General features: G+C 40.3%; 1 protein-coding gene across 3 annotated transcripts in view; it reads right to left on the bottom strand.

The window, feature by feature from the left end:
• Srgap1 (SLIT-ROBO Rho GTPase activating protein 1) overlaps positions 1–22,988 on the bottom strand; it is a 346,632-nt gene that overhangs the window by 124,706 nt on the left and 198,938 nt on the right. For all 3 annotated transcript variants that reach the window (XM_004632122.3, XM_004632123.3, XM_023716312.1), the window contains exon 4: positions 17,835–17,897. In XM_004632122.3, coding sequence (XP_004632179.1) covers positions 17,835–17,897 — 63 coding nt within the window. The remainder of the gene's footprint in view (positions 1–17,834; positions 17,898–22,988) is intronic.

Below are 22,988 nucleotides of genomic sequence, written 5' to 3'. Positions count from 1 at the left end.
TTTTAAATGACTCCATCTAAAATTTTCTACAATCTCGTTTTCTTTCCCTTATGAAGAGGGGTTTTAAGCTTCAACCACCTAGATATGTTTTAAATTTTCATACTTTGTGTAAGCCCTGTATAGTTAGTTAATTTGTCTATATGCCCTCTCTTTCATTCGTCTACTGTACTTTTTTTTTTATAGACTCAAATTATTTGACCACCAGGGTGTGGAAAGAAAGTTCTTTTCACCCTTATATAAGTTAACGTTTCTGTACCTCAATTTCCTTGCTGCTAAGTTAAAATTATACTATGACTCACTATGTAAGGTAGTTAGGAGGATTAAATTTGTTAATACATACAGCGCAGGAAAAAAAGGATGACATATAATAACTGTGTAGTAAATGTCAGCTGCTGATATTTGAAAAAAACTACCATAAAATAATTCATTTTTATAGATAATGATTTCTCCAGGGTTGGAAGGATTAGCATTTTTAAAAAGGTAAAAGGAGCAGAATCAGCACATTTCTATTTATATACATATCAACAACTTTACCAAAGCTTTTTAATGAGCCAATAGACCAAGATGAATAATCAAATAGGATGCTACAGTCAGCTCAGCAAAGAAAACTTGAGGAATGCGCTGGCTATACTTAAATGAATTCATCATCCCATTATATTTATCATTCAAACAAATGCTTTAAACAAAAGGCATTGTCTCGAACTCAGGACCCTGAGGACAAGCAACTGCCCACCAACCAACAGGGCAATGAGATGCAGAGAATAAACAAAACAAAGGGAAAACAGAGAGCTCATGTAGAAAGGGAAGAAATAAGGCTCATAAAAAGTCATGAAAGCAATTACATTCCACTCAGCGCAGTGCTAAGGATTGTGTTTCGGGGCAATTATACAGAGAAACATTTTTAATGGGAAGAGCTTCAGTCTAGGAAACAACAGACCTGGGCTCTGGTCCTCATTATGCTGCAAAACAGCTCTTGCAACCTCAGCCTTTCTGACCCTCATCACGGCCTCATCTATTAGCAATGACAAGTAGACGTGAGGTCTCCCTACAGGACCAAAATTAGAGACATAATTAAATTAAACTCTACACCTCAGACCCTTTGAGAAGTGTGGAATGGAAGACAAAAGGACAAAATAGCCGCATAATCACAGAAGGAAAGGGCGATCACACAAAGTCTGGATGCACAGAGCTTTTTTTTTTTCAAGAATATTTTAACAGATCAACTAAAAGAAAAAAAGAGTACTTGATGAAGCTCAGAGAAACCAGAGCAGGTTGGCAGTTAGGAGCAGAAGAGTCAGTCACTCCTCAGCTCACACTATGGCGACCTCCCAGTCAACTTCACTGTCTACTGAAGGTATCACAGAAACGCACTTGCTATGGCTAAGCTACTGCCGTCACAGTGGAGACCAGGCTACCTAACATGATCAGAACGCCAGCTTCAGCTTACGCTTGGGCAAAATCACCTAACACAGGGCCTATTCCACAATACAGTGGTGAAGATCTCAGGTTCACAGACGGATGTTCTCAAGACATGATGGGACGTGAACACACAACACCATATCCCACAACTGCCTGCGACACATCACACAGAATACAGCTGGCTGTGCCCCCTCCAGATCACGTGACTCACGGTGGCTTTGGCCCACTACTGCTGCCCCACACCATGACAGGACTCTAGCACACACTGCTAGCCCAGGAAAACACCAAAATTCAAAATTCAAAGCGTGGCTTCTACTAAATTATTGCTTCTGCTCCGTGGTAAAGTTGAAAATATCTGAAGTTGAATTACAGGAAGTCAGGGACTGTCTGTACATACAAACAATATCCACTGTGTTTGTATTCTGCTGGGAGCTGTTCGCTTCTCCATCTGTAGGGGCCAGTGCTTCCGGAAGTGATTCCCTGCTCACACAGCTGAGTGTCCCAGTCCACCCTGTGATGCACATGGCCATGTGACCCTGAGCAAGCTTTCCTGAACTCCGCTGGCCCACAGCTTGCTGGCCACACGGGAGATTACACAAGTAGAGTAAATTCTTATTTCTTTTAAAATCACATTTATGAAAGTGGGAAAGGCCCATTCCCACTGATCCTCTTCAAAATGCTCCTCTTTGAACACACTTATGCCACCACTCTTGCCACTTTCTCAAGCAGTTCTAGTTCTCTTCGCTGTCTGCAGTTGCACCGCTGTGGCCGCCTCCGTACTCTGAGTGGGTTCTAGACATTTACTTTTGGTGCTCATTTAGACTGTGGGGAAGAGGCAAAAGTCACAGGGTGCCAGCTCTGGAGAGCAAGGTGGCTGAGGACACCAGAATGCTTTTATGAGCCTGCCTTGCCACAAATATTAATCAGAAGTGCAACAACTATATTGCAAATGTACGAATTTATTACTTGGGAACATTATAGGGAGTTCAAGCTTTTCAGTGTCATGGTAGATGGTAGATGAGTTTTAACAAAAAGGAAAAGCTAGTATAACAACAAATTAAACTAATTATCTCCTTTTGCTTCTGTTGACTTTCGAGAGCAAGCAGTACACCATGCTAGGCTAGGGGGTGTAAGGTCCCTCTAGAGAACTTCATGGGCCCTGAAGCCGTTACTCATCGCTTTCCCTTGTGGAAAATATCCAGCAATAACGAAGCTCCTGTAGTCTGTTCAGCACACTGCTGTATTGATGGGACTAGCATAGGGCTATCTATCACTGTAGTGGCCTTAATTAGCTCCACAACTGATTATTGATCAATCATCAAATGCTCATTAAGGAGGAAAACCAAGAACTCTTTGGTAGGCACAGGCCTGACACAGAGCGAGCACATCCGTTTACTTCTGACTGTTACATTTGAGTTTGTGCAGGCCATTTGACATTTTCAAAATGCTAAACTGAATAGTAATTTCTAAACATTACTATAAACTATAATTAGTTAAGATTTTACTATTTTAATAAAACCATTTCATAAAAAATGATTAATATACCCTAAAGAGAATGAGTAATGCCTCATTGGAAAGAAACAAGAATAAAGTGTATTTATTTATCTTAATCTGAGCTTACTGTATTTCCAGCAGTTACTAGAGGCAGTTTCCAATCGAAGGCTTTGAGCAGGGCTTACTGGCTTTGTCTCTAAGGAACTCCTGATGAACATTCACATTCAGCAAAAATTTCTTGAGCCCCCTGACTTCATACCATAAAGTGCCCCCCTGCTATGTACCACAAGGAGGTCTTTTCCTAAATGTCTTCATTAATATCACTAGAAATGCAATTATGTTTTATTCTTTACTAGCTTATGCTAGCTCTTTCATTCATAGAATAATTTTTTCATAAGCTCAATTAACGATTTGGTACAACCCAATATATACCCACCCTATAGTTGTCACAGGTTTCTAACAAGAAATAAATGTCATTTTATTCAACAAATTCTATTTCTGCCAAAGTGCTATTTTCCTTTCTTTTCTCACACGTACTCCACTGTAGTGGGGTACAGAAAGAACGGTAAAGGCAGGGCAGATCTTAAGAAAGCCCAGTGCAAGAATCCACCCAATTTTACATCAAAGATCTGCAATGCCACGCATGATGCACGGAGCTCTCCTCTGTGCAGGCAGCATTTTCACACATCTGTGCTTTTCCTCACAATATCTCACACACCCTTTGCATCTGTCCATTATCAGTAAATTCAGGCATCCAGGCACTCAGAACGCCTCCCGGGGGAAGACCTCTGTATCTATCCCTATACCACACATGGGAATGGCTCGCCAGTGGCTCCTGAGGGCAGGACTGTGTGCTATGCATCCACCATTGCCAGGACTCTGCAACAGAGACGCTCCTATAACCACGTTAGAGCAGTAGCAGCAATGCTTTGAGTACTTCCCATTTACCACAGAGGTGGGATACAAGTTCTGAGTTTGGGGACGAAGCCAGATAATTGAATTCCACACATCCTAGAACCTTACAAGCTGTAACTCCTCTCCATATGCTTGCTGGGGCAATCACCCTCCAAAGAAGAATACTTGAAACATTTTATTTATGAATAATCCTAATAATTAAACTGAGAAGTTAGGCTGCATGGCCACAAATCCTTGCCTTGCTTTGCCCTATGGTCCTTAGTTCTCTTACCTCTAAATTATGAATAATAGCACCTGCAAGGTTCTGGAGATAAACTAATACATTTCAAGTATTTGTCATGGTAACTGGCACACTGTGCATGCTTAGTGTATGCTACTACAATTTATAAGATTCCCCTTCCCTTCCTTCATATCCATATAGTCTGAGTGTGTCTCCTGAAATTAGTATTTTAGAGTCCTAGCTCCCAAGGTGATGGTATTAGGAAAACAGTGGGAGTGATTAGGTAATTGGGTGGAGCCCTCATCAAAGGGATTAGTGCCCTCACCAAAAAGGCCCAAGACAGACTCCTTGGCCCTTTTGCCATGCGAGGACACAATAAGTAGATGTCGCCTAACACACCAGAAGCAGACCCTCTCTAGACGTTGAACCTGCTAATGTCTCCATCTTGAACTTCTCAACCTCCAGAGCTGTGAGGAATAAATTTCTATTCTTTCTAAGTCTATGGTCTTTTGTTGCAGCCGCCCAAACAGACTCAGGCAATATCTTCTCAGGTTATAATAGCCCTAGCCGACTAATGCTCACTTGTTTAGTTTTGTATACCTGGGAAGCAGAGGGATGGTTTCTGCTTCATGGATCAAAGAAGCTGAGCCACAAAGCGACTTAATCCCTACCCAACCAGTCAATAGAGAAAGTCAGTGAAAGAGAATGTCATGCAGAAAGGTCTCGCAGCAAAACAGATTTTCCTAGGAAGTCTTCAGAGGCACTGAAATACAAGTTTAATCTACTGAAATTAAATGCCCAAGAGTTTGAACATGGAATACGCATTTACCAGGGCCACCCTGAACACAGAGGTGGCCAAACCTAAGCAAGAGCCCTCGGTAGCAAAGGAACATTTCTAGCATTTGGTAATGCTGAAGGGGATATAATGAAAGGCCACCAAGATAACTACTAGAATTTCAAAGTCACCTGTAACTTTAAATATTTAGTTCTTTTCAGGGAAATGTTTCATACTTCTTCAATGTTGCATGTATGTATTAGATATATAAGTTACAAGGTTTAGTATATGAAATATTTAAACAGAACACAAGACAATTGGGATCTTAAAATCATAAAATCCCCTTAGAATGGCAGCTTCATCTAAAGTGAAAACTAGTGTGGGATCCTTTTCTTTTGATGAAAAATACTATGGAATGTGACACATGTACTCTATGCTTCAAATTGAATACTTTCCTCTTCAGTTATTCAAAAAGAAGAAAAAAAGCAGGGGGCCTTTGTCAATCTGTACACGGAAGCCTTTTGAGTTTTCAAACTTGTTTTGACTGGGTGCCCTATTATTTTTGGGCCTATAATGTTTTACAATCTCATTTTAGTAAATATCTTAAAATCATTCAACTTCTGATTTTCCTCCCTAGACAGACGTGATTTCAGAAGGAGATTCTGTGAATGTGTTGGGCGCCTCTTCCAACTCTGCGCCGCGCCTCGCGCTGCTCCTCCTGCCTCAATGCCCTTAGCTCTCGCTCTCTTCATCTCTCCTGTTACCGACAGCCTGGCTGTCTTTCAAGTTCATTTTCAGACCCTTTCTTCTGCAATTTTTCTCAGAATTACCGTAACCTTCCTCCCTGGACTGCCAGAGCCTTCCGCCTGAATCTATCTATTGGCATAAACCAGTTGTTCCTTAGTATCCAGAGGGGACACGCTCCAGGATACCTCACAGGTACCAAAATCTGTGGGCATGTGTTCAGGTTTTTATATAGAATGATGTAGTGTTTGTAGCTAACTGACACATACCCTCCTATCTACCCTAAATCATCTCTAGATTACTTATAATAGCTAATCAAATGCAAATAATATGTAAATAGGTGTTGTACAATATTGTTTAGGGGATAAGGACAAAAACAAAAACTGTATATATTTAGTACAGATCCTATTTTTTTGAATGCTGTCAGTACATGCTTGATTGTATTCACAAATGTAGGACTCGTGGGTATTCAAGACTAACCATAATTGTCTGCTTTCTGTTATAATCGACAGCTAAAAGGATATAGTATGTGGGCTAAGCAACAGATACCCTGCTGAGACTTCTTAGCTGTGTGACCTTGGGCAAGGAACTTTACATCTCTGGGCCCCACCTGCCTCGCAGAGCTGCGGCATCAACTTAAGGAGCTAATTAGATACCGCGCTCGAAGGACTAGCTATTAGTCTACCTCTGCTTCAGCACTTCCACTGTGCTGAAAAACCCTCCTAAACTGGCGCCATCTCGCCTCAAGCTCCAGGCCCAGCTGCGAGCACTTCACAGAAGCATAACAGCTAGTCTGAATTCAAAGAAAATCAAGTTTCCATTTTAACCAGGCCTTGAATTAGCTCCGAGTCTTTAGTGAATTACTGATTTCTCTGTGTAGCAATATTCTTCCAAAATGAGGTTAATTTGACCATTTCTTTCTTTTATTTGATCATTTCTAAAGGTACATTAAAATATTATCAGCCTATGCCAGTCCTAAAGTCACATAATCAAAATTAGGAAATCACGTGAATTTGATCAACTGATTTAGACCTTGAATTGTTTGACTTTCTTTTTTAACATTTCTATTATATAACATTTCTGGCTGATGTCAAAATAGTAAATCTAGAAAATGACCATAATGTATCCTGTTTTGGCAAGTAACATCTGTACTTAATATTTATACCACATTTGTTATACACATACATATGGCTTGCTAAGTAATGATAATAAAGCTATACACCTTTGCTCCCAAATACAAACCACTAAGCATTTCGTTAAGTTGCTTGCCCTTAAAGCACTTTAATCACTTAAAAATCACAATACTATATTTCAGAATGCAGTAATTTGGATAGAGTATTTTGTTGACAAGAATTTTTAAATTTTATTATTACCATATATTTGTTAATTTATGTATTTGGTACAGGGTCTTGCTGTGAAGCTGACTCACACTTTCAACCTCCCCAGCACTGTGATTACAGGCGTGCTCCACCATGTCCAGTTTTGGAGGCCAGCTTGGTGGGCCTGAGGTGGGGCCGGTGGGGCACGTGGTGCCGGGGATTGAGCCCGGGTCCTTGAGCTTGCCAAGCAGGCGCTTAGACCGCTGAGCTACCTCCCTGGCCCAAGGATTCTTAAAATGAAACATTACTTACAGATTTTGTGGTTTTAGGAAACTACACTTATTTTCATATCACAGACAAATTATATTTTAAGAGGAGGAGTTCTTACATCTTATAGAAGACACTCATGTTTCCAACAGCACAATTCATACTAGCTAAATCTTGGAAGCAGTTTATATGCCCTTCAATGGGTGAATGTATAAAGAAAATGTGCTATTTACACACAATAAAGATAAGCGAGTTATTTGCAGGAAAACGGATGCACCTTGAGATCACAGTTAAAAAGAATGAATTCAGAAGCACAGCGTCAATACCACATGGTCTCTCCTACAGGAGAAACTCAAGTCACAGAGAAAGCCATAAGTGAGGAGCAAAACAAAAGACAGCTAATAGGAAATAGCAGATGGATCTTTCTCAAATAGGAGGGGGATAGAGAGGTGAAGGGAGGGGACAGAGGGAGGAAAAGGGGATTGAAAAGGGGTGTATGTCTGTCCATGTGCCTGCTCCTCACTAGGAATAAGCCGTATGTTCCGAGAACATCACTAATGAAACATCAGTAACAAATGGATGGCTAAAGTTTGATCATCTCTGATTGGGTTTATGTTTTAGAAAAATAATGAAAGAAACACCAAAATTCTAACCATATGGTAAGTAAAAAATTGGGTACAGAATTATAAAAACATTTAATATTGAATTCCTTAAAAATCCTATAAGGGCTGGCCAAATAGCTCAGCAGATTAAAGTGCCTGCAAGCAGGCACAGGGGCCGGGGTTTAATCCAGGGCCTCCCATGCTGGCCCAGCTCTGGGGGTGCGCTAAGATTGCAACTGAGACTGGGCGTGGTGGAGTGCCTGTAATCCCAGCTCTTGGGAGACTGTAAACCGCGAAGTCTGATCTAGTAGTGAGACCCTGAACGCCCTGTAGACCCTTCCTTAAAATAAAAAAATAAAAAGTAAAAAATCCTAGAGTAAATATGTGATTAACCATGGCAGGAAAAGTTTCAACTATAACTAATTCTCAAATTTTATTAAGAAAATGAAATGGCCAACCAGGAGCTGGGGAGCAGCTGGTATCATTACTCAGCAGGATGTCCTAAAAGATATCTACATACAAAGGTTTTATCAAACAGCTGTCATCATGGGTCCTGGAAATTGTAATTTTATAAACTCCAATCACTTGGGCAGGAGAATGGAGCAGGCTCAATTTGTTAACTAATCTCCAAAGTCAGTCTGTGTCAAAGCCAAGATTAGAATTCAGAGGTTGTTGGCGGGGAGTCAGATGATACCCACAGCTTTCCCTGCCCCCCAGTGTCTGGCAGTTAGTCCATGGAAGGCTATACCGAATGCTTCATCAGTCAGAGAGCTCTAAATAGCTTTTAAAAAAGATTTCCAGGTGGCATCCTGAAGAACGTGGTATTCCAAAGAGGTTTTCAACTGGGGAGCTTTTTACGTATCCTTTACCCCTTAGTTCCCTTTGTTCAGTGTTTTGTTCTAATTCAGGCCTTTTTGTAGTCCATCTCCAAGGAATGAATTTTCCTTCTCATTACAGAAATACATATTTCAAATACTCAAAATGCCCTTGAGCTAAAATAAATACTTAACCAAAAAAAAAAAAAAATTAAAAACCTCTGAGGCTCACTCAGAAAAAAAATCTTCTGATAGGAGGTAGCAAGTCTCTGGGGCTCCTCCCCAAAGGTTCTTCAACCTTGCCTGGGGCGAGCTGCTTCTTTAGAGAGGACAATGTCAGCTCCTGGTTTGTGGGAGATTCATGGTTTGTGGAAGATTCGGCAGTTCTCTGAGGCTGAATTTTCAAAGAAAGACTCAAAATAATAAACCGTGTCTTCCCTCTCAGCTCCTCTAGAACATAATGAGCTCCCTGTATTTTAAGGTTTTTAAGAGATAAGTACCCAAAGATAAGGCTGGAGCGGCCTCGGGCTCACTGCAGGCTGTCCTGCAAACGCCTCCTTGCACGAGCTGCGGAGCAGCCTGGGGGCTCACGCCAGGTCTGTGTTGGCAAATCGGAGTTAGTCTCGCGAGGAACAGAAAGAAAGGTGAGCAGGGTAAGACCAAACGGGAGCTGGGCAGAGCCACTGCATCTGAACACTACCTGACAGGTGGCGTTGACGTGAATTACATTAAAGCTGAATGAAAAATCAACCTTTCCAGAGACACTCAAGATGGACATACCCTACACTAGAGCTGCACAGGCAAAGCCCTCGGGGTTTATCAATGCCGTATTCCGCATAAGGGTGTGGAAGGCTGGAACAGGTTTTCACAAGCACAGAGTGCTTCACCTGTGAGTTCATCTATTCTGGGGCCCTGCCCTTCCTCGTCTCCTCCCTCCGGCACAGCATTCCCTCAGGCAGCCGGCCAGGGGGGGACAGGGAAGGGCTTTGAGGACACAGCGGGGTTTAGATTCTGGATGAGTCACTTACTGTATGTGTGATTCTGAGCTTATTATTCAGAGTCCCAGTTCCTACTTGTAAAACCGGGATTAGGAATAGTACCTGCCTCACAGGGCTGTCGGGAGAAGTGAAGAAGATAATGAGCTGGCCCAATGGAAGGGACCGGCTCAAGCTTCATTTTCCAAGTTCTTTACCCCATGATTTAATGGCACTTGAGGATGGACGCCATGGGTGCCACGGACGCACAGACAGCGGGATAATCAATTACACATAATTTAACAATCAATGTCATGTATATTTATCATGGCGCCAGTTAATCTCTGTTAAAATTAGCTGAGGACAGTAAGCTGTTTTGTAAATTGCTTTTAAGGCTAGAGCAGTAAAGAAATACTTAGCGAGATCAAATAATGGTGTACAGTGTGCAGCTAAAATATACCATAGTCAGGTGTGGTGGCACACGCCCGTAATCCCAGCACTCAGGAGGCTGAGGCAGGAGGATCCTTATGAGTTTGAGACCAGCGAGGACTACTACAGAGTAAGGTCAAGGCCAGCCTGAACTGCATAGCAAGACCCTGTCTCAAAAAGAAAAAAAATACAGTATAATCTTTTGAGCTTTTGGAATAGGGACAATCTTAACACTTGAAATCATGGTTTCTCCATGGGCTGATTAAAGGGAAGTTTTCTGTTTACTGTCACCTTCCATGCCATAATTTTTCTACGTTTCTGCCTTTCACTCTCCCCTGCCCCAGCACGGCAGCACTGACACCACTGACTAGGCAGTCTGTGTCCTCAGGAAAGTTCCCTTCCTCGTGCTTCGTGTGCACGTATCCCACACAGTATTCCCCACCTCTCCACATGCGCTGTGATGCAGACAAGTGGTGATGGCCAGCCGCATTTCATGGATAACGAGGGAGATGCTTCGAAGCACTGACATTTATTAAACATTTACTATGTGCGAGGCCCTGTTCTGAATGCTTTGCCTCTATTAATGCAGATTTATTTTTCCTCTTAGCACTTCTACCTGCCATATTATACAGTTATTTGTTTACCATATGTCTTCACTAGAACATAAAGGCCTCGAGAGAAATACATGGTGTCAGGCAGGGACATAGCTGAGTGGCTTAAGGCCTGCCTGGCAAGTGCAAGATCCTGAGTTCAATCACCAGTACCAGAAAAAACAAAAAACAAACAAACTACAGTGCATCTCATAGTGCCTGGCACAAGAGACATTACAAAATCTGTGTTGAAAGAATAAATTGGTCTTCACAACATTTATTCTTCAAGAGTTGAGTGTTGTTATGGACCCTACTTTCCACATAAAACCCTAAGGTAAAGGGTTTACTTTCACAGCCAGAAAGTAAGGGCTGTGATTTGATAAGTACTCACCCTTCGAAGATAGCTAATTTTACATGTTATCTCATCTAGGCTACAAAGTGTCCCATTATTTGTCGAACATCATATCTGGACCTTACACAATGCATTTGTGGCTGGCATGGAGCACAAAGGCTGGGCAGGAGGGGGCGCACTCTCTATGACAGCCTTATGGCTTGAACAGGAAGTGGCTCCTGGATACTCCTGTATGTAAGGCTTGGTCTTCAAAGCCACAATAGTCAGAGGGGGCCCTAGAGAGGTGACTGGATCAGGAATGCCTTAGCTTTGCAATGGATTAATCCAGTGGCTTTGACAATGTGCAGCACTGCGGGGAGGTGACGGGAACACAGGCGCGGCCCAGTTGAAGGCGGTGCGTCATGGGGATGAGACCTGAGGCCTCTGCACTGTCCACAGCCCTTTCCTCTCTGGCTCCCTCTCTCTGCCTAGGTGCCATAGGACGAACGGCTGGGTTCCACTAAGCTCTTCTGCTAGGATGACTCGCTTCAGCTGACCGTGAACTGAAGCCTCTGAAACGAGGAGACCAAGTCAGTGATAATCTCAGGTATTTTGTCACAATAATAGAAATCTAACTGACATAGTGGCCTTTGCAGTGGGATAGCCAAAGCGAGCGAGTCTTCTGATTTCAGACCCGCAGTTGGTGTTGAATTTTACATCACTGGCTCACTGTCTTCCAGAGGTTTTGGACGCAGACTAGATTTATGCCATTGGTTCACTTGAGTTGCAGGTTTCAAAAAAACCAGAGAATTTTGGACTTTTTAGCCTCCATAACAATGAGAGCCAACTCCTTATAATAAATCATTTTGTATGTGCACACACACAAACACACACACACACACACACACAATTGCTGTTGCTATGGTGAAACCAGACAAATACAGCGCTAAATATTTTTTCAGGGCCATAAATTGCTGAAATTCAGATTCAAATACGAGTTTACTGACTGCCCATCGAATCACTTTTATTTCATTACAGGGAAACACTTGCCCTGGTTTCTCAGCCCTGCTCTCAAACTTGCTAATTTTACCCTTTCGCTCTCTTTCCAATACTCACCTCAAAAGGAAACGAGTGAGCACAGTAGACTCAGAGAGGGAGTCTGCAGATCTTGGTTCACTCTTCCACTTTCGAGCCCAACAAGCCCATCTGTTAGGTATTTACATTAACATTTCCAAGAAGGACAGGTTGCCATCAGGCCACATGCTCGAACTTTCACTTACATTTTTCTTAAAGCAACATTAATGCCACTGATTCTCAAAAATATAAGCGAGCAGGTGATAAGATGCTGCATTCCTCTGTATTGTTGGGGTGGCACTAACATCTAGAGATCTTACTTGGGAAAACAACTCCCCAAAACTACAGTCAGGGAGACAAGATGACAGTAAAGGACGCGGGCTCTGGAGCCAGAACTTGACCTGAGGCCTCCCTTTCTTATGAGCTGCACAGCCTTGGGTAAGTCCCTCTGCACCCTTAGGCCCCTTAGAGTTGGATGAGGACAAGGGGCACAGTAACTAGCACATACACCGTATGCACGCAATAAACGGTAGTTCCTCCAGCAACCATGGCTAGTCATGCATAAATAACTCTTCTTTCAAATTAATAGAATATATACATTTTTTAGTGGAACCAGGGATTGAACTCAGACCCTTGTTCTTGCCAGGGACGCACTTATTCTACTGAGCCATCTCCCTGGCCTGAATCTTTATTTTTGAAAATGCTCAGCAATGAGCTTGCTAATGAAAACACTCATTTTAAAACTTCTCTGGGGCCTTCTGGGGTCATGTTTTAAGTCTGATCCAATGAAGTATATTTGAAAGCGTAATGTAAAATTTACATCCAGTCTCCTTGAAAGGCAAGGGAGCTGCCCTTCTTCCTGTTCTCCATTCTGTTTCTAGGAATGCAGAGGTAACAGCTGAGGCTTTATAATTACTTGAAACTATAAAGACAAATGTTGCAACTGGAGTTCTTCAAACAGTGGATACAGGGGTTCCTGATTTTTTTATGTAATTTTTTAATCTTTATTTATTTGGTATAGGGTTTCACTATGCGGCCTGGACTCACAGTGGTCTTCCTATCTCAGCCTCTCCAGCTCTGGGATTACAGGTGTGCACCACCACGCCTGGTTTCGGTGGCCCGCATGGCATGTCCAGTGTCCTGGGGCCAGCACGGCATGCAGTACCAAGGATTGAACCCAGGTCCTTGCGCTTGCAGGCAGGTGCTTAGATCACTGAATTATCTCTTTAGCCAGGATCCTGATTCTTGAAGGGCTTTATGTAATCAAAGAACCATCATTGGGGCATGGTTTGGACCTCTCACATGTGACAGAATACAATCTTGTAACTTACTCAGGCCATTATTTTGAGCACCTCTGTAATTCAAGGCCAAACTAATCTTAAGCTCAGCCTCATGTTGTTCTAAATATCCAAATGGGGGCTTGAAATCATTCTGAAGCCTTGGTGTTGGCCAATAAAATCAAAATAGGGCTCACAGACAGAAGAGGAGCTGCATATCTTTAAAGTCCCCCCCCCCCCTTTTCAGAAGCCCTCTCTGACGCCACCATCCTCTCCTGCCTTCAGTCCAGGGCTTCACGCTCTATCAGCTTTATATCCTGTCCTCTATCATAGCATCTGTCTGTCACCTCACCGAATGACAGCTACCACATCACCTGCACAACCTGGACCGATCAGCTTCAGTTCACTCTACCGATAAATGATTATTACATGTTTCTTCTCATTTTCCTGGGCATTTGTAACTTTACTGGAACAAGTCTTTGGATGGAATGCTAGGAATATCAATGACTGCTGTGGAAACTACATTTAGGATGACCTATTTTGGACGGAAGTCCACTAATCATTGTCTCACCTGTTGCTACAGTTGATTGTGACTTAACAAAATAATCCTGTGGTATAAAGAAGTTAATATACTTCTGAAATGCTCACTTTCAAGTCCTAAAGAATTTTAAAGAGCAAGAATGAAGGAGTCTAAGAAGGCAATTAAGTAGCATCCTCAATTAGCTCGGGTATCTAATTTATGTCTACTATCTTATCATTCATTGCTCTTATCACTGGACTATTTATTTCACTCTATATTTACTGCACAAAACTCTGTGCACAATGCAACCAGAGGTTGATTCATATATGACCAAAATACCAGTTAACAGTTGCATAAGAAACAAAAAACACTCTCCTAAACCAGTGGAGGTGACTCTATGACACATGCCTCACAGTGGGCTGTTTGTCTTGCTAAAAGCCTTAAGAGGTTTGCTAACACTGTCCTAAGCTATATTTCCTCAACTCCTGGTCCACTGCTCAAACATACTCCTCCTTTACTCTTTCCTAGTGTAAACAGGATATAGTCTGTTCTTGGTGTTGAGGACTGAGCCCACAATCCTGCATATGCTATTGCCTAGCTCTGCCGCTGAGCTATAAACTATACGTGATGCATTAATTAAATCTGAATAATACAGAATTTGTGTATATGAATATGAAATATAAGGAGAACAATGCCATCTCCTTTTAGAACAACAACATGTCTTTGCATTCATGAGAGAGAAAGACAGGGGTAGGAAGGGGGTCAGAAGTCCTTTCCCTATGGACTATAATCTCTGGACCAGGCTGAGCATGTTTTCTGGTTACAGTAAAAAATTTTTCCCAGGAGTTCCAAGTGATCTACAGATGAAGTAATTAAAACCTCACTACCTGTCTCCTCTATCCCTTAGTTCTCCCACTGATTCTCAGAGGTTAAAGACTAACAAACTCACTCCAACTCTGGTAACTTTTTCCACTTCCAGCCCCTCTAGGCTTTCAGACCGACATTGATGAGAGTTTTGAGAATGTTTCAGCTGACTGGATCCAACTGTAGCGAACCTGCTAAATTTCTCAGTATAGTTACTAGGGTGTATTTAGGGGAAATGTCACTATACACAGCTCTCACCGAGATACAAATCTAATGCATTCTCGTGACTTCCCTTGTATCTGAAGACCGAGTTTACCTTGGCTACTGCTGTTCTGATAGCACACCTAGTTTCAGGCCATTATCAACAGGTTCTGTCCAGGATGCTCTGACAACCAGCAGGCTTGTTTTTTTAAAGCATTAGAGATGAGTTTATGTTTTAGACAAAACAATACCCAAGCAAGGGGAACACAAAGAAAGTAGCAAGAGGTCTTCATTTAACACAGCTCAACGAAAGAAGACACAGAATTCCTGCCCATTTGTGAGAGGTCTCAGAGACACAGTGCTCAATTAACTTTTACATTACTAGGCTTCTACAAAGGGTTTGTGTCTTGGATTATCAGAAATTAACAAAAGACATGAAGCATATGCAGGTAATTGGCTCTGATAATGTGGTAGAGTTAGGTATTTTGGTGCATGGGTATGCCTTATACATGTGGCTTTTGTAGGTTTCATGTAAAATGAAAAGTTTCTATAGGAGAAATTAACACAGAAACTGTCAATTCAGTTCATACAGCTGTAGTAGATATGTCTACAAAGTACAGGTTTATCATACACACAAAAACTTTAAAAGCTCATTTTATGGAAATATCACTTATTTAATGTAAATTTAATTTATGGATTCTTTTAAACTAACAAATGTCAACAGTGCCTTAAAATAAAATGTAATTAACTGAACTATATTGTACACATGTGGCTTTTAAAGAACAAGTGGAATTTGTAAATCATCAATTATATTTTAATAATAAGTTCTGGTTTAATTTTCCTGTAAATAAAAATTCAAATAACCTTGTATAATAAAAAGTCCACCATTAGTACAAATTTGTAATATTCATTACTCACTATATGGTTTTACTCTCTTGAAATAAAAACTGCTTAAAACTTCAAAAAGGAATTTTTATTTTAAAATATGATCATTAAATGTAAAAAAATTATATAGCATCTTACTAATTCCAACTTGTAACTTCACTGGCATTGGCTCTTGTTTTTTTAAAGAGAATAAAACATTAAAAAAAACACTAACAAGACACAGAATTTGAAAACAAGATAGGAAATCAGTAACGGTTGTTGTATTCTACATTGTTATCTTCAAAGTAATTGTTCAGATTACCAGATATCGGCATGCAAAATTGATCATAAAATTAAGCATTAACTAGTCCTTTCAATACACCAACAGAAATTAGTAGTACAATTATCTTAGCTATCTTGTGTGTGTGTGTGTATATATATGTGTGTGTATATATATAGATAGATAGATATAGATATAGATTTCTTTTCTTCACTTTCTTCTTTCTGTTCTCTTTTCCGTCATCTCAATTGTTCTTTCCTTCTGAGCAGTTTCTTTTCCTTTCACAGTATCTACTGTAGCCTTCAGATTTTATTTTTCAGTTTCTTACACTAGGGAGACAATGCAGTGTTTACACAGGTGGGTCTGACATTTCACTTATGAGTGTGGTCTCTAGTTGCACCCATCTACCCACAAAAACCTGGAGTTTATCTTTCTTTATAGCTGAGTAATACTCTGTTGCATCAGAATGCATCTTTTTTATCCCTTCTTCAGTTGATGGGCATTTGGGTTGTTTACAAGATGTAGCTATGACAAATTGTGCTGCTATACACGTGGGTGCACGTATACTGCTATGGTATGATGTTTTCAGTTCTTCTGGAAAAATACCCAGAAGGGGAATAGCCGGGTTGAATGAGACCTCCAGTCCTAGTTGTTTTTTTTTTTTTTTTTGCTCCGAATGCCTTCAGGGCAGGTTTGGCTGGCTTGAGTTGTGGGGATCAAACCACAGCAACCTGAGCCTGACTGCTTTGTGGAAGCAGCCACTTAAAGAACTGAGCTACGGGGCAGGCCCCCAAGTCCTAGTTTTTTGAGGAATCCCCACACTGATTTCCACAGTGGCTGCACCAGTCCACATTCCCACCAACAGTGGAGAGATGCTCCTTTCCCCCAGCTCCAGGCTAGCATTTGTTACTTGCTGGCTCTTTTTAAATAAAGGCTTTTAAAAGCATTTAATTTCTTATAACCTAGACCCTAAATGAATGTGAGTTACAAAAAGCAAATTATTGCAAGCAAGAAAAAGTAGATCACAAAAATGTAATTTTAATATAATACATCCTTAGCCAAGCAATTGAACTAAAATGCACCCCCGAAGAAATTACACAAATGAAGCCACTCGATATTGCTCAAGTCCCAGAGCGGCAACAGTTTAAAACAAAATATTCTAGAACTGAACATAAGGACTGCATATGATCTAACCAGTTCAAAAATATTTAATTGAGATATCTGTACTATAGTTTCTTAAAGTATACTTAGATCCATTCCCCCCTCTCCCCCACACACACTTCAAAAAGGACTCTCCAAATGAGGAGGGAAGGGCGAGGAAATACAGAAATATACCTTCATCTAACTGGTTCTGTATTTCAAATAGATCAAGCAGATATCTCATTTACTGATACTCTGGTTTGGGGTTCTAAGTTGAGGAAGATTAATATTTGCTTCTTAAATTTCCTCAAAAGCTCATATGTGGAAAGTTTGGTCCCCATTTGAGAGATGATGGGATTATAAGGGCACTAGCCTCATGATTAGCTTTCTCTATTTATGGGATCCTAGCATCATGAGTTATAGGAGAGGAGCTCTGTGTAAAACCCAGCTCTCTTTGTTCTGTTTCCTTACCACCAAGAAGTGTGTAGCTTGGATGCATACGCACCTTGGGCCATGATGTTCTGCGCCACCAGCAGCTCAGAGCCACAATGAGGTCAACTATACCGAAACCACGGAAACCATAGCCCAGGGAGGCTTCTCCTCCTTCAAGCTGATTTTCTCAGGTACTTCGTCACAGTGAAGAAAGCTAAAGCAGTGTTTCTCCAAATGTGAAACGTGTACCCAAAAATTCAGGCAAAAGAGGAAAGATTACATGCTTACCGTGTAAAGCTCATTAAGAACCTTCATTAAATCCTCATGAAGTTGGAATGCAATTTCTTTGCTCTGTAATTAAGAAGAAATTAAGAAGAATATTTAAAAACATAACAGAAACTTGTTTCTAAATTATTTACATTTCCAAAGCCTGCTGACTAGAAATGGAGCGGGAAATGTAGAGCACAATAAATAGCTTGTGTTTCTCAAGTAAGAAGCATCTTACTTGATGTGGGGCCCTCAACCAATAGCAGCGATCGGCACTAATGGTTTCCACAGGGTGGGGGTACCTCCATAATCAATACCAGACTTCTTAGAAAGGGAGAAAGGAACCAGGGCAAAGCATCACATTTGCTTAGAAGCTGACCTGTAGGACTAAAGTCTTTAAAGGTGAACTCAAGCATCTGGTCTCCCTCATGAAAGGAATTTGCACTGTGACTCCCAAAATGCTAAGCTAGAAAACAGAGGAGAAATTAGCTTGCCCTGTCCAAATACGACCCAACTATGATTTCAAGGAAATACTTTCAAAGTAGTAAGATAGTAAGTTCATTTATGATGTACATATTTCTACCTCTGCATTTTTCATTTAGGAAGGAAACATTTTTACAACCAAATGAAAATAACAGTCATTACATTGTGTGTTGTTTCATCAAAGTAATTGCTGAGTACAAGAGGGAAACCCCAAAGAAACAAACAGATAACATGAACTTTCTTATCAGTGAACTTAAAACTTTTAGTATGAATAAAACAAATCAGCCTATATATTAAAATGGTTTTAGAATAGTCTTTAATTTGGGGAGTATCTGAACTCTCTACGTCCTATTTATCTCTCTTTTGTTTTGCTCTTTGCGCACAAATATATGTATGTATATGTATATGTATATATACATACATGCATTTGTATGTATATCCATGTTAATATATAAGAGAAACCATGCAATATATGAACTTGTGTGATTTGTTTCACATACCATTATGCTCTCAAGTTGCACCCACTTATCTACAAATTTAATTTGTCTTTATGGTAGTGTAGTACTCTACTGTGTATAAATACTGCATTTTCTTTATCCATTCATTTGTTGATGGGCACATACACTGTTTCTAAGATCTAGCTATTATTCCTGTAAAAGGATTTTAATGCTTTGGGGAAGATAACTAGAAGGGGAAGAGCTGGGCCAAGTGGAATTTCTAGTTCAAATTTTCTGAGGAATGTTCACACTGACTTCCACAGCGGCTGTACTAGCTTACAATGTTGTAGAGTTCCTTTTTGTCCATATCCTCAGCAGCATTTGTTATTTTTAGATTTTTCTGATGGTAGCCATTGTTTCTGATACACGATGTTATCTTAGGGTAGTTTTAATTTGCATTTCTCTAATGGCCAGCAATGATGAGCATTTTTCATTTATTTGTTGGCCATTTGTACTTCTTCTGAGAAGTATTTATTCATTTTGTTGCCAAGTTTTGGACTGGATCTTTGATTTGGAGGTAGGCTATTTATGTGTTTGTTTTTAGTTCTTTGTATATTCTTGATGTTAGTCTTCAGTCTGAGGAACAGCAGGCAAAAATTTTGTCTCATTCTATAGATTGTCTCTTTACTCTGTTGGTTGTTTCCTGTACTATGCAAAAGCTTTTACATTTGATATGATCCCATATGTTGTTTGTTGGTATTTCTTGTACTATAGGGGTTCTCTTCAGAAAGGACCTGATTACAACTGTCTTCAAGAGTTATACCTTGAAGACAGTTACCTTCCAGCAGATTAAGTGTTTCTGTTTTAGTATTTATTTTATTGATCCATTTTGATTTTAGTTCCATATATGGTTCTAGACTCAGTCTTCTACATATGGATATCTAATTTTCCCTCTCAGTTTCATTAACAGTTTGGGGAACACTGGTATCACATTGTTGAAGTTGTAGAATTTGGCTGTGAATCCATTAGGTCCTGGGCTTTTCTTGGTAGGCTTTTCTACTGATGCTTCAGTTTCACTGTCCATTACTGGATTTTCAAGAGTTTTAAGTCTTCTTGGTTTAATTTTGACAAATTCACGTATATCTAGGAATCTTTACATAATTCCTGAGTTCTCCAATTGTTTGCCATATGAGTTTGTGAAGAGATTAATAATGTTTATAACTCTCTCTGTAGTCTAGGCTGGTCTCGAACTTGTGATGATCCTCCTATGAGGGATTACAGGGGTGCACCATCACACCCAGCCAGTGTTTTCATTGTTAAATGCCTAAAATTGGTGTCTTTTCTTTCTTGTTTTGGCAAAACTGGCTATGAGTTTGTCTATTTTATTTATTCTCTTGAAGAACCAACTCTTCAATTTATTGATTACTTGTTTTTTTAGTCTCCATTTCAGTAATTTTTTTCTGATCTTTATAATTTGATTGTGCAAGCTCTGATTTGGATTGTCGTTGATTTTCTAGGATCTTTACGCGCACTATTGTTATTTATTTATTTATTTATTTATTTATTTATTTATTTATTATTTTTGGTGGAACCGGGGATTGAAATCAGGTCCTTGTGCTTGCCAGGGAAGCTCTTATTCCACTAAACCATCTCCCCGGCCCCACTATTAAGTTATTTATTAGTGCTATTTTGCTGATATGGACATTTACCCTTATAAACTTCCCTCGTAGGACTGCTTTCACTGTGTCCGATAAGTTCTAGTATGTTGTAGCGATATTATGATTAATTCTAGGAACTGGCTTAGTTATTTAATTTCTGTTGTGACCCACTGATTATTCAAGTCTATTGTTTAATTTCCATATGCTTCACAGTTTCTGTGGTTTCTTTTGCTACTGAATTCTAGTTTCACTGCACTGTGATGCATGCTAAAATTTTGCTTCTCTTGTATATTGCCTAGGCTTGCTTTACTCACTCATATGTGGTCTATTTTAGAGGAGTCAAGTGCAACTGAAAAGAATGTAAATTCTGTTGTTGGGTGGAGCACATTGTCTATATCTAGAAAGTCCATTTGTTCAAAGGTTTGGTTCAACTGTGGTATTTCTTTGCTGATTTTTTTTGCATTATTTTATATTAAGACAAAAAAGATGACTTCTCCTACCTTATGAGTATAAAACAATATTTAAAAATACTCTTCCCTAGGCATATTCTGAGAATATCTGAATATTGTTTACTGCAAAATATGTAAGTTATGTGAAAGGAAATGCTATTCAAATATTGCTATCTTCCACGTTTTGAGCATATTATGTAGTCAGGTATAAGGACTAGAAAACCTGTGCAGCATGGCTTCATCGACAGTGTAATGGTGGATGCACGTAGGTGCCTCACATTGTCCTGTGGGTCCCTAGGGAAGGGGGCCTGTCCTTATCCCTACATGCTGTGCCTGTACAAGTGGGCAACTAGGACACAAAGAGAAGAGGCACTTAGTCTCACATATCCCTGGCCTTGCTTGGCCCATAAGAAACTTCAAACTAACACGGTCTGAATGAATTAAAGAACAAGCTGAGATACTGTGTGGATATAAGAGCTGCAGTCACTGCACTTGCTGAGGCACTCTGCTGGCCACTACAGAAAGGGCAGAAGGGAAAAGCCATATGCTACCTTTAAGCAAAGGCAAGAAATCAGATGAAACGGAGGCCACATGCAAACACAAGGCCACTAGGGAAAGGCCAAATGGAAGTTAATTAAAGACTTATGTAAGATATAACACTGTAGGAAGATAATATGGAGCACTATCTGAACATTAAAACTCAAACTCATTACCAGTATTTATAATTATTTTTTTGAATAATGAAGACAGTGTTGCTGTTTCAATCAAGCTGTGACAGCTTTAAAAATCTCTAAATTAGAGTTAGGTTTTTGTAGTCTTGGTATGTCCCTGATACATGAGCCCGTGGGCTAAGAATCACTCCCAAGGGAAAGTCACAAGTGGGCAGACTGAAGATCATTTTATTTTCCCCAAGTGTTGGTTATTCTGAATGTATGCATTACACTTCAATCTCCTACAACTTCAGCTTGGTGTTATTTTACTACCAAGTTTCATTCAAGGATACAGGCCACCAATTTATAACTCCCTACTGGGATCAAACTCCACAAGTAACTCTGCTCAGTTACCCACATTTCAGGTAGCAAGCGCACAAAGAAAGCATTTTTGGGCTAAGATTTCAAAACAATAAAAGCAGCAGCAGCAGCAACAGCAAAACATCCCTAAAGTTCAATAAACGTTCAACCAGGAATATCTGGGGTTAGGTTAAAAACCTAGGTTCTCTAGACCAAACATCATAAGACAACTAAGACAATTCTTTGTGAGCCTCATATTTTACAAGGCTTCAGTTAAAGAGGTAGAAGAAACCTGGCATAATAGACAGACTGCTCCATGCTGAGCATATATTTCTATTTTTCTTTGATCTTTCTCCAGAGGCCCTGAAATACATAAAGTTTGTCTGGGAAGCACTATAGTATAATGCTTAAAAGTAAGGAATCTGGAGGCAGAGAGCCAAGGCTGAAGTTTCAAAGACTTTGGATTTCCTTATCTTTCAGTTCCCTGTTCTGTAAAACGAATACAGTCGTTGAGCCTATCTGATAGGATTGCTTTGAGCATCAGTAAAATGATACACACGTAACAGTTAAGATGGAACATGACACACACTGAACACTATAAATGCTATAATTATTGAATTATTTCTCAGGCACTGCTTGCAATGGCAGTTCTCTCAAGAGAAGGGCTACATCGTAGTTTCTTTTTTGGTGGTGGTGGTGGTGGGGGCCTTCTGGCACTTATTCCAAGGACTTCCGTGTAGGAGGTACTTGGTAGATACTGCTTGATTTGATGTGCCTCCCAGTGCCCTGGGATATCAGGTCCAGATAGACCTTGACTTTGAAGGCCTCCGGATATTGTATTTTAGTCCTTGGGCTCATCTTATGTCCCTGTGCTACCCCAGTGTATACACACTAACCTTCCTATGTTCTACTTTATTGGGAGGGGTCCTACTGTGAGCCACAGTGAATGAATACATGAAACATCATTAGGAAACAGATAATTCCTCAAGCCAACATAATAAGACACAAATAACCCAAGTCAGAGGCCCTTAAGAAACTGGGTTCTGGGGGAATTTTTGACTTTGTAGATGGTGGTGAATTCATTTCCTTCACTATCCTCATGACAAAGCACCAAAGTTGCTGCCTTCATGTTTACTTT

This window comes from Octodon degus, unplaced genomic scaffold (genome assembly GCF_000260255.1).
Source record: "Octodon degus isolate 3935 unplaced genomic scaffold, OctDeg1.0 scaffold00047, whole genome shotgun sequence".
In the NCBI taxonomy this organism is placed as follows: Eukaryota; Metazoa; Chordata; class Mammalia; order Rodentia; family Octodontidae; genus Octodon; species Octodon degus.
This window is presented reverse-complemented; position numbering and strand designations above follow the sequence as displayed.